The 11115-nt window shown below is 33.5% G+C and overlaps 1 protein-coding gene across 1 annotated transcript; it reads right to left on the bottom strand.

Moving 5' to 3' along the window:
* Nucleotides 1–625: 625 nt before the first annotated feature.
* Nucleotides 626–7264, bottom strand: LOC131601781 (outer envelope protein 61). The gene is made up of 11 exons (XM_058873675.1): nt 6876–7264; nt 6452–6682; nt 5696–5752; nt 5442–5570; nt 5126–5203; nt 4962–5032; nt 4836–4885; nt 4513–4711; nt 3845–4403; nt 3036–3179; nt 626–1165 (listed from the first exon to the last, which is right to left on the bottom strand). The coding sequence occupies exons 1-11, from the start codon at nt 6969–6971 to the stop codon at nt 1019–1021; spliced, it is 1761 nt and encodes a 586-aa protein (XP_058729658.1). The 5' UTR covers nt 6972–7264; the 3' UTR covers nt 626–1018.
* Between the last annotated feature and the right edge of the window lie 3851 nt (nt 7265–11115).

The following is an 11115-nucleotide window of genomic DNA, read 5'->3' as shown; positions in this document are numbered from 1 at the left end:
TCTTTTGTAAACACTTATTTAAATAGCTTGGATGGGAGTTTAGTGACATCATCAGATAGTCAAGTCCGTCAAACCTTAATACTAAGGTTTGCATTTTTATCTGCTTAACTGTTTAGACTTGACTTGTCAAAAGACATTCGTTGTTAGTATCAAAAGTTGATGTCCTTGTTAAAAACATATCACCTTGAAAAACAAAGTTTTACATTCTTCCCCTTTTTAATGATAAAAACACATATCTAAAAGGGTGGTACATAGGTTTGGAGTACTTAGACTCCATTTGAATTAAATAGAGAGTATACCCTACTCCTCTCTAAAAATATATTTATCCCTTTGTTAAAATCAAAAAGACAAGTAAAGATGCATTGCATTGCATAAATAAATATTATAAGCATTCTTTTCTCAAAAACATTGACTTACAAAATGAAAATTTTCTTTCAGTAGTGCTTGCAATACTCACTAGACATTCTCTTTCCAACAGAAACTTTTTTGCCATTTTTATTTAAATTGGTTTCAAAAGGATGAAACCACGTACATTTCTTCCAATAAAAGGTTGAAATTTAAAATAGTGTTAAAAGGGAATTATGTGGCTAATATGATGACGAATGATTTGATCAAACTCATTACCTTAGAATCAACTTAGATCAGAATAAGTTACTTAAATTAGTAGATAATGGTTCGGAATACAACTACAAGCATTAAAATTAGGGTATGGTAATGACTAAAGTTACAGAATTGTAGGATTCTTCTCAGTTCTAAATGATAAATAATTCAAATTCAAAATCTAATATATTACAGAGAAACAAAAAAAAAATTGCAATCACATTCTCAATCTAAACATATCTGATGAGATAACATTATGGCATTGATTTCCAAATAAATAACCAATGGGGTATAAACTAGGTTTCAACCTCTTCTCTCCTATGTTACTTCGGCAGACACAGCATATTCAATCATGTCACCTCAAAAAGCTGTGCCTGAGTTTAGATTCTTAAGGAACCCATAATGTGCGACCCTTATTCTAGCTACCAATGTAACCTAACCGGTGAAGAATGAAAGCCAAAATGAGCATGCATATTGCAAAGACAAGGCCGGATTTCCCTAGAACCCAGTTCTTTGTCTTTTTTGCACATTCAGCTCCTCTTTGAAGCCTGTCCGCCCAAAGCATCTGCAAAGACAGTGAAAAGGTTTGTCTTAGTACTAGTATGACCAAAAAATCACAAACTATACTATTTCAAGGAATAGAACACATGTTATTTTATTCTAAAAAGTGGTTACTTTGTGTTAGGGAGCAAAAAATTTGAATTGAAGGAATAAGAAAGAAGAGAAAAGAGAGAGAGATCCCTCCTCTAACAATTCCCCCTTCAACAGCCGATTCACGGCTTACTCACTAAATGTTTACATATGTGAACAGTTCCTCTCTACCCATGTACAAGATATTTCTCTATAACTAATCTTAACTATTCTAACTCTTTTATTATGTATCCTAATACTATGGGAAGCTCCCAATGACATACTGGGACTAGTGTTGTCAAGTTTTGGCTGGGGCATTATAGCATAGCAGATTTGTGCCATGCACCATAAGATGCAACACCGGTTAAGTCCGCCATGCTTACACCAGAAGCCACAACACCATTTTTATAAGGCAGATTTTTTACTGGTTGCCGTAATCCGCTATCCACGACTGATAACACTGGGATTGCCAGTTTGAACCCGACATAAAGATGTGTTTTTTACTCTGACAGGTTCATATCCTTAAGTAATAGGTTAGACTTTTCATTAATTTAAGTTATATTTTTAAGTGGCAATTATTATATTATTAGGAGTGATTAGTGGGAAATTATTATAGTATTAGGAGCAGTTATGTTTTTATTAATGCTGTGTGTTTTATGTTTAGAATAAATAGGGGAAGATTAGGAGCAGTTATGTGTTTTAATGTTGTGTCTTTTATAGTTGAATTTAATAGGAAAAGGGCCATTTTGGCATTAGGCAGTTGCAGATCCTCAAATCCAAGGGATTTTTCCTTATTTTTTATTCTATATCAATTGGTTTCTATCAACGGATTTCAGAGCATTACTGTTCCGGGACAGAAACAGGAAGAATAAAATGGAGTTGTCATCAAGAATGGAAGGAATGATAAGTATTTTTGATGAAGTGTTGAAAGAACTATTAGATTGGAAAAGAGAACTCGAAGAGTTATGACTTGTAATACCAATCTTTGAAGGAACTGATGTTTATGGGTGGATGACTAGGGTTGAGAAATATTTTGATTCAAGAGGTGTATGTAAAGAAAAATATCAAATACCAAAAGTTTCAGTCAATCCAATTGTCACTTAAGGAAGTTTTACAAAGGCAATTTTGAAGAAATTTGGGCCAGAAACTGATTCAGTAGAGAATCAAGAACCAGAATAGTAAGACCAAGAACCAGAATAGTAAGACCAACAGTCACCATTATCGAAACCACATGACATCGGGTCTTACACGGTGCTTGCTGCTATTCCTAAGATAAAGTCTAGGAACGAGAAAGTTCCATTACCGGTATTGCCGTCTCCTCAACAACCGTTCACGAGAGGACCGACAGCAGCGATCAAATTTGATCCGAAAGGAATTTTTCCTATTTCATGTACAACTTAATCTTTCTGCTTCAGATTATGGGATCCAGGAGGATATACTTTCTCTAGGAATTTCTTTCACCTCGAAAACAAGATGAAACTTTAGGGGGAGTATTGCTAGATTTTTCATTAATTAACAGTTATATTTTTAAGTAGCAATAATTATATTATTATTATTATTATTATATCAGTTGGTTTCTATCATAATATCACCCATTAACAGAGCAGCGATTGATTATAAAGTTAGCCACTGAATTATCATGTTAATTGTATTCGAATGTTTTACAAGCTCGTATACTCTCAAATTTTGTTACATGTCCTAGTATGGTTGCACCTTCATCTTACCATCTAAATCTTAAGCACAAACTTTTACTGATGAGTACCAATTTAAAAAATATATATATTTGAGTTTGGAAAAGAAGGTACCATTTTCTCCAATTTCTCTGGTGATATGGATGACATGGCTTGCTGAGCTTTTTCAGCGTCTTCTGGTGAAAGATCGAAACCAAATTGTTTTCCCATGTTTGCCATCATTTCTGGGCTCATATTTTTAACCATTGATGTGAACATCTGCAAAACAGCATAAACTAAAGTTAAAAGAAGGAAGCAAACATGATATTACTGAACACATCAGAATGTGTCCAAGATATAAAATCCGTATAGTACTTTTCAAAACGAAAACACAAGTGCATAATATTGACCAGGATTAAAAAAACCACAGAAGTACATAATTAAAGGGTATACTTAATCAGAAATTACAAATTAATACATCAGGTCATATATTTAAGTTGCAAAAAATGATGCCCACCCCTTAAAATAGTTGGTTAGTTGCATATAAGTGATGAAAAAATAATCACATTTCCTATTTTGACCAAATATGTCTTCAATGACATCTATTGCAAAATCGATGAACACGAGTTTGTTCACCTTCTCATTCTAAAAATACTGCAACTTCAGCACACCTCCCATTTTTGGAGTATAAAAAAATTAGAAAGGTGAATCTAAATTCAGTTCGATGGAATTTTGGAATATAAGCCTTAAACAGAGTGATGATAGTAGAATTTTGCTTATATTTAAGACCTTTTAAATAGTTTATTACTTGTATGCAAGACCAGAGGGAGTACTAATACTAACTAGTAACATATGAGAAGTGAAAGATAAAATTTGGTTGCATTTATTCTAGCCATGTATGTAGAAGAAGAACCCTGATCATTTCATCTCCTTTATGAACATACCTGCCGCATAGCTGGATCTTTCATCTGGTTTCTCATCTGTTCTTGTAAATCAGTACTTGAGGATGGGAAGTTTGGCTCTGAACCATTTATAATATTTGAAAATGCATTGTCAGAAGAACTGGATTCTCCAAAAGCACGACTGGTGCTTGAGGATGGGAAGTTTGACTGTGAAAAATTTCTTTCTTTCTTGTCTACAGCTGCTGCTGATGGAATAGATTCTTTCCCTTTCATTAAGGATGCCATTTCAAACATCTTCTTAAGGTCATCTGGTGGCATTTTACTTATCATATCAGTTGCTGTTTTTAACATATCAGGTGTCACATTGGGAGGAATTGATCCAGAGTTGAAAGGAGATTCAGAGGAACCTCCTCTGAGAAATGGGTTGTTTCCTTGAAATGAAGACGTCATGTCGAGCATTTTTTGAAGATCCTCAGGTGACATCTTGCCGATCATATCCGAGGACGCTTTAATCATATCTGGAGACACGTCATTGGATTGTCCAATGTTCAAAGAAGCCAGAGTGGCAGGATCAGCTTTGGAAATAAAATTTTGGAATGATCTGTAGTGGAATAAAAAACAAGATTATGGATCTATTTTTTTATAAAAATGATTGAATTAATAACAAAGAAACATAATGTTCTGAATACATTTACACAATATCTAACTACCTGATGGCTTCAGGATCTTTCTTCAGTGTATCTATACTGTCTGAATTTGATTTTAGATTTCCATTGTTAGCTATATTGTAACTCTTAGAAGAGTCAACAGACTTTTTTGGTTGATCAAACGTTTGTTCGGAAGAAGTGTTTCTGTTGTTTCCAGAAGGCACATTATCAACTTCTTCAGTTATTTCTTCAATTACTAATCCTACACACGTGATGCCAAAAAAAAAAGTTAGATATGACATCGATAAGAAATTTAGAGCCATAAAGCTTAGTAGGGCCTGGACCAAGTGGAAGGTGGTAAAAGGAAAAGGGATGGGAGCACATACTTCCAGGAGCACAATGACCGCCTTCCTTTATCAACTGTTCCTTGGTGTCCCTGAAATAAACAGTTGGTTACATTAAACAAAAGTCCAAAGAGAGGTGTAAGTATGTGGAAGGGAGCAAGATCGCACCGTAGAAGCTCTCCAATTATATCATCATCAGGAGACACTTCAAGTGCATTGCTCAAATCAGTGACGGCATCCTAAACAAACCATGAATGCCATTAAATATAGATATAAATGAAAATACACCGACAACTCTAATATAAGAAGTTATTGAGTCACTTGAAGGTCACCTGTAGCAGGCCTCGCTCCTTATATGCCTGACCTCTTCGATAAAGAGCCTTAAGGTTCTTTGCGTCATACGCCAAAACCTACCATAGTTAAAAGCGTATTAACACGTTGCTGTGATGAAACAGCCAATTTTCAAAACAGAGAGTAAATTCATAGCAATCATGTTATTGCGTATTACAATTACAATATAAATTTCTTTATAATTTCCTAGGCTGATAAATTTCCCCATAGTAGTAACACACTAACATGTTGCACATGGCTATTAAAATTTACAACTAACATCCCTCAGCAATGGTAAATGAAAGGAATTATGAATACCTCAGAACCTTCTTGTATGCATTCATCATACTGCCTTGTCTTCAAGTAGCAGGCCATCAAGTTAAGTGAGCACGCCAAAAGAAGTTTTCTACTTTGAAAAGATGGAATCTCTCTGATGTTTTCCTTGGCCTACAATGTAAAAATTCAAACAAGGTGATAGACCTATAGTGATAATTTCCTTTAGTTCAAAATAGAGATAAACAACAACAAAAGGCGTGGAGGGGATAGTTAAGCAATCTAAAAATTCGACCTACCAACTTATACTTCTGCAAAGCATCATCAAACTTTCCTTGGTTGTGAAGTTCATTTCCCTGCAAAAAATCAATTTCAATTCATCAAGACAAACACTAGACTAGACCTCAACAATTTCAATTCATCAAGACAAACCCTAGACTAGACCTCAACAATTTCAATTCATCAAGATAAACACTAGACTAGACCTCAACTGGTTTAATAGTAAATGAAAATCCTAATCAGTTATCAGAGTAGTACAAGAAGTAGCATATCATATCTTTATGCAATGACACCAAGTATATTTTCGGATCAGACCCTTCATTCTATGGAGGTATTATTGAAATCAATTCTATTTATGGATCCTTAAAGACTAAGGAAACAAATTACCCTCAAGGCATCATAAATTGGTTTTTCAGTGGAAATTTTGGGTTTTGAGAAATAAGGACCAACATAAGCACATAATACGCTTCCTTTGCGCGAAAAAAATAATAATGTGATTGATTCTCAATGACAATCCGAAACAACAAATGGCCGTACTGCAAGAATAGCGGTACTCGATGCTGTCAAACTCAATGTCGTCAAACTCAATTCTAGGTAGAGTATTTTTTTTCTTAGTTAAAACTCAATTTCGGATACATAGGTGGAACTTACTCCAAACTTCTCTTTTCCTTTGGGTTCATCTCATCTCATGTCACACATATCAATACAAAAAGAATAAAAAACTCTGCATCTAAAAATTCATATTTTACATAAAAACCTAATATACTACCACTCACCTGCTTCTTCAACATCTCCGCCGCACTCAACTGATACTTAATCTGCGCATCCGCATGAGCACGCATAGCCGCTACTTCATCCGGCGACGCATTAGCCATCTTCTGACCAATCTCCGCCATCTCTTCCGGCCGAGTATGCTTCAACTGTTCCGCAGCAAGTTTAAAATCTTCCGGATTCATATTCTTCATACTCTCCGAAGCCATCCTCATCAAATCTGGATTCGACATCATCTACATTCCCACAACAACAACAACAGCAACAATTAACTCTCCACATTATATCATTATAAACATAAACGTATTCAGCTTCAAATTCAAATTCAAATTCAAATTCCAAATCAAAATAACAAAAAGATATTGAATTCACAATGAAATTGCGTTTCTATTAACATGATTCAACGAATCGACATGCAAAATCACAAACCTGTTGTTGGATCCGAGCCATATCAGCGGGAGACATGCGACTCATCTGTTCCTGAGCGATTCTGATCAAATCAGGATCCATCATACCGTTAAACATTTTCGAAAATTCGCAATAGAATTGAAACCAATGGAATCACGGTGGATCAGAATCGAAAATCGAGATTGAAACGATGAGAGAGAAATTGAGGTGTTTTTTTTTTTTTCTAACTGAATTGAAAGTTGGAAAAGTAAAAGAAGGTTGAAGTTTTTGTATTTGAGAAAGTAGAGGGGAAGAAAGTGTTGGATTGAGAAAAGGGGAAAGTAGAAAGAGAATATATATGAATGTGATTATTAATTATTAATTTATTGTTATGAAGAGAAACGAAGGAAGAGTCCGATTTGTAGGTGCCGCCTACCAAACATGAAGAGAAAGTATAAATCCAAAACCAAATATAAGAGTTGGATATGCGTTGGGTGTCTCTATCAAAATTACTCTCTCGCCCTCCACGCCTATTATATATTTACGTGGATTTTAAAATGAAGAAGTATTAGTGGCATGATTATCGTAAATTTATATATATTTTTTGTATGATAGAGTTAGTTTTTTTCTTTTTCAAATGATAAAGTTTGTTTTAAATATTGTTTTTAAAATTTTTGTGATCTTTTAAATTCGAATAAGGTTTAGGTTGTTTGTTTGTTAAAATATTTGAATATAAATGAGTTGTTTTGATTGATTATATTTTTAAAAAATATTTAAAATTTTGATTTTTTAGACGAAATCTAACAATCATTAAATTTAAATACATAATATTAGGATATAAAGGGTTTGTTTAGTAAAAATAGCGGTTGACTGATAAGCTAGCTAATAGCTTATAGCTTATGACTGATGACTGATGACTGATGACTGATGACGGATGACTTATAGCTTATAGCGGATGGTTGAGACTGATTGCTTTTGAAGTGTTTGGTAAAATTAGCGGTTCAATTAACTTATAAATGTAAAATGATATAAAAGATATTTAATATATAATTATTTTATTTTAAATTAAAATAAATTATGAGGGTTAAAAATGGATTTTAATTAAAATAATAAGGATAAAAAAGGAAGAAAAATTAATAAGCTATAAGACATAAGCTAAAACGCTATTTGAAATAGCGTATGGAAAATAAGCTATAAGCTAGTATAATAACCTATAAGCTCGTGATAAAAAGACCGTTACCAAACGGGTCTAAATTATCATATGAGCTTATAAGACATAAGACATAAGCTATAAGCTCGAAAATATGTCTTACCAAACAGAGCCAAAATCTAATTTAACGATATTAACTTTTTTTTTGGTTGAGCTACCTAGGATTTGCATACTCAATATTTGATTATTAATTAAAAGAAATTTAAATTTTGATTAATAAAATATTTTTTAAATTAATAAAAAATTAATTCAACAAAATGTTTCATATGACTTGTCTTACTGGTTATTAACAATAGCATCGTGAATAATTTAGTGGACAACATTTTAAAAATTGGACCGATTGATTTGAGAATCTGAGTTGAATCCTATCTCATCAATCTTAGAAAATTGTTGATGAGTAAAAATGAAAAAGTCAAATTGAACCGTCATAAATTGTTTAAGCTAAAGAATAGAGTAGTCGGTTTTGTGAAAATGAAATGTCTAAAAAAATATGTGTGTTTTCTATTGTTTTAAAGAAGTTTAAATATACTTTTATGTGTTTTATTAAATTTTTTGTGTGTTTTTATTAAAAAAAATTCTATTTATTAAAATAAGTGGTTATCCATATAGATTTGCTTCTTCTTTTGTGTGCTTTTAAGTTTTTATCGTCTTGTGTAGTGTTTGTTGGTTCCGATTGACACATTTACTTCAAATCATTGCAGATCTGAGGAAGACTTGGACGTCAATGTTGCAAATCCAAAAGTATGATTATTCTGGTGAGTTTTATTTTGTCATATTTGTAGGCACTTTCATGTCGTTGTATGCTATTAACCTAGATGCTGCAAGATTGTTTGCAGATTCACTTTTTTTCAGTTTTTAACGATTTTGAATTGGTAATGATGAATGTATTTTTCAATTCCAATGAATCAATATTTTTTTAGTAAAAAAAAAAAACCTTTTAAACATTCTAATTTGAAAATCAATTTTGTATCCTTTAGTTCATAACTTTTTTAACCTTCTTTCGTTTATAAATTTAAAAAAAATTATTAATTAATTTTTTTACTCTTCCTCCATCTTTATGATATTTTATAGTTTTTTATTCTAATCATTATTATAACTTCAGAAAACATGAATTTTTTAATTTATCGTAACCAGCATTCATGAATTTTTATGATAATCATTACTATCACATTTTTAAATAGAATATCTACATACACCTTTGATACTCTTAGTCATTTAGCGAAATTTAAATTATGTTTTTTGATTTCGTAGATACACATTCAGAAGTACTTTTTTAAAAAATGGTTTTTTCCGTAAGTACATATACGGAAGTGTTAAAAACATAGTGAACGTTGGGAATATTCAAAATGTTTCAGTTCAGTAAATCTTCTGTAGATGTATCTACGGAACATTTAAAAAATAGTGTTCCGTAGATATACCTACGGAACCTTCTGCTATATTTTAAACCAGTGTTATTTCACTACAAAACTCTAATATTTTTAACATCAAAATATTGTACATCAAAATAGTGTAATGTAAAGGTAATGGTATATAGTACACAATAAGAATATGTCAAATAAATCATCCAATTAGTGTCATATATAATTTAAAAAAAATACATGTAATCAAAATACAGACATCAATAAAATCACAAGCATCACGATTGTGTGTGCTGGACAACATCCTCCCCTCTACCCTACATCTGGCCCCGCCTCTGCGTCCACGTCCTCTGCTGGCTACTCTGTCTCTACCGTCAAGTGTCCCACTTGTCCTAGCATGATGTCGACGATACAATAATGCCTTATCTGCCACCCTAATGATATCATCCAGTACACGCGTGTGATCAGACCTCTCAAGGAAGAAACCAGCGGCAATGTATGCATGCGCCATGTCAAGTATCTCACGACAACGAGGGAGAACATCGTCAGTGTGGTCCAACTGAGACAGATGAGTCTGCAAGATCTCCTCGTGGGCTGGTTTGGGTGGTGATCCCAGTGCAGTGGGGATCATGTATGGATGTGACTCCGTGAAGTATCAAGTGTGTTAGAACAAGATTTGTTCTTATCAATTATCTTAGTTTTGATGATAACAATAATATGAATTTTGCTTAAGATAATATGGTACTCTAATCCAATGCAATTTCCCTTTCAGGAAATATATAAAGAGTACGCATAATTCAGCGCTCAGAAGTTGTGTCTCAAATGGTTCAGCATGCAACATCAGAACATGGTCTGGCAAGACATCAGAAGATGGTCGAAGCAGAATCAGAACATGGGTCTATGGAAGCATCATAAGAACATGAGATCAGAAGCACTGAAGATCAGAAGATGGTATCACGCAACAGAAGCACTTCAAGATCAGAAGATCAGAAGATGCTATGCACCAAGCTGTTTTGACTCTGATGATATTCAAACGTCGTATTCACAAACATCAGATCAGAAGGAAGTACACGTGGCAGACTACGCTGACTGACAAAAGGAACGTTAAAGCTACTAAAGGCAACGTCAGTAGACACAGCGTGAACAAGGCTCGAGGTAGTTGACAAAAGCGTATAACATTAAATGCAATGCTGTACGGAACACGCAAAGCATTAAATGCACTCAACGGTCATCTTCTCAACGCCTATAAATATGAAGTTCTGATGAGAAGCAAGGTTACCAATTCTTAACAACTCTGAACGAAAATAAACTTGCTGAAACGCTATTCAATCAAAGCTCAGAATCTTCATCAACTCACTACATTGCTGTTGTAATATCTTAGTGAGATTAAGCTTAAACTGTAAGAGAAATATCACAGTTTGTGATTATAGCTTTTAAGAAGCATTTGTAAACTCTTGAATAGATTACATTAAGTTGTAAGGAACTAGAGTGATCGTGTGATCAGTATACTCTAGGAAGTCTTAGCAGTTGGCTGAGCAGTTTGTAACTAGAGTGATCGTGTTGATCAGAATACTCTAGGGAAGTCTTAGGAGTGAACTAAGCCTAGAGTGATCGTGTTGATCAGTAGACTCTAGAAAAGTCTTAGAAGTTATCTAAGCAGTTGTTCCTGGAGTGATCAGTGTGTGATCAGAAGACTCTGGAAGACTTAGTTGCG

The sequence above is a fragment of the Vicia villosa genome, linkage group LG5 (genome assembly GCF_029867415.1).
Source record: "Vicia villosa cultivar HV-30 ecotype Madison, WI linkage group LG5, Vvil1.0, whole genome shotgun sequence".
NCBI lineage: Eukaryota > Viridiplantae > Streptophyta > Magnoliopsida > Fabales > Fabaceae > Vicia > Vicia villosa.
The sequence above is the reverse complement of the archived record's forward strand: the minus strand, read 5'-3'. Positions and strand labels throughout refer to the sequence as shown.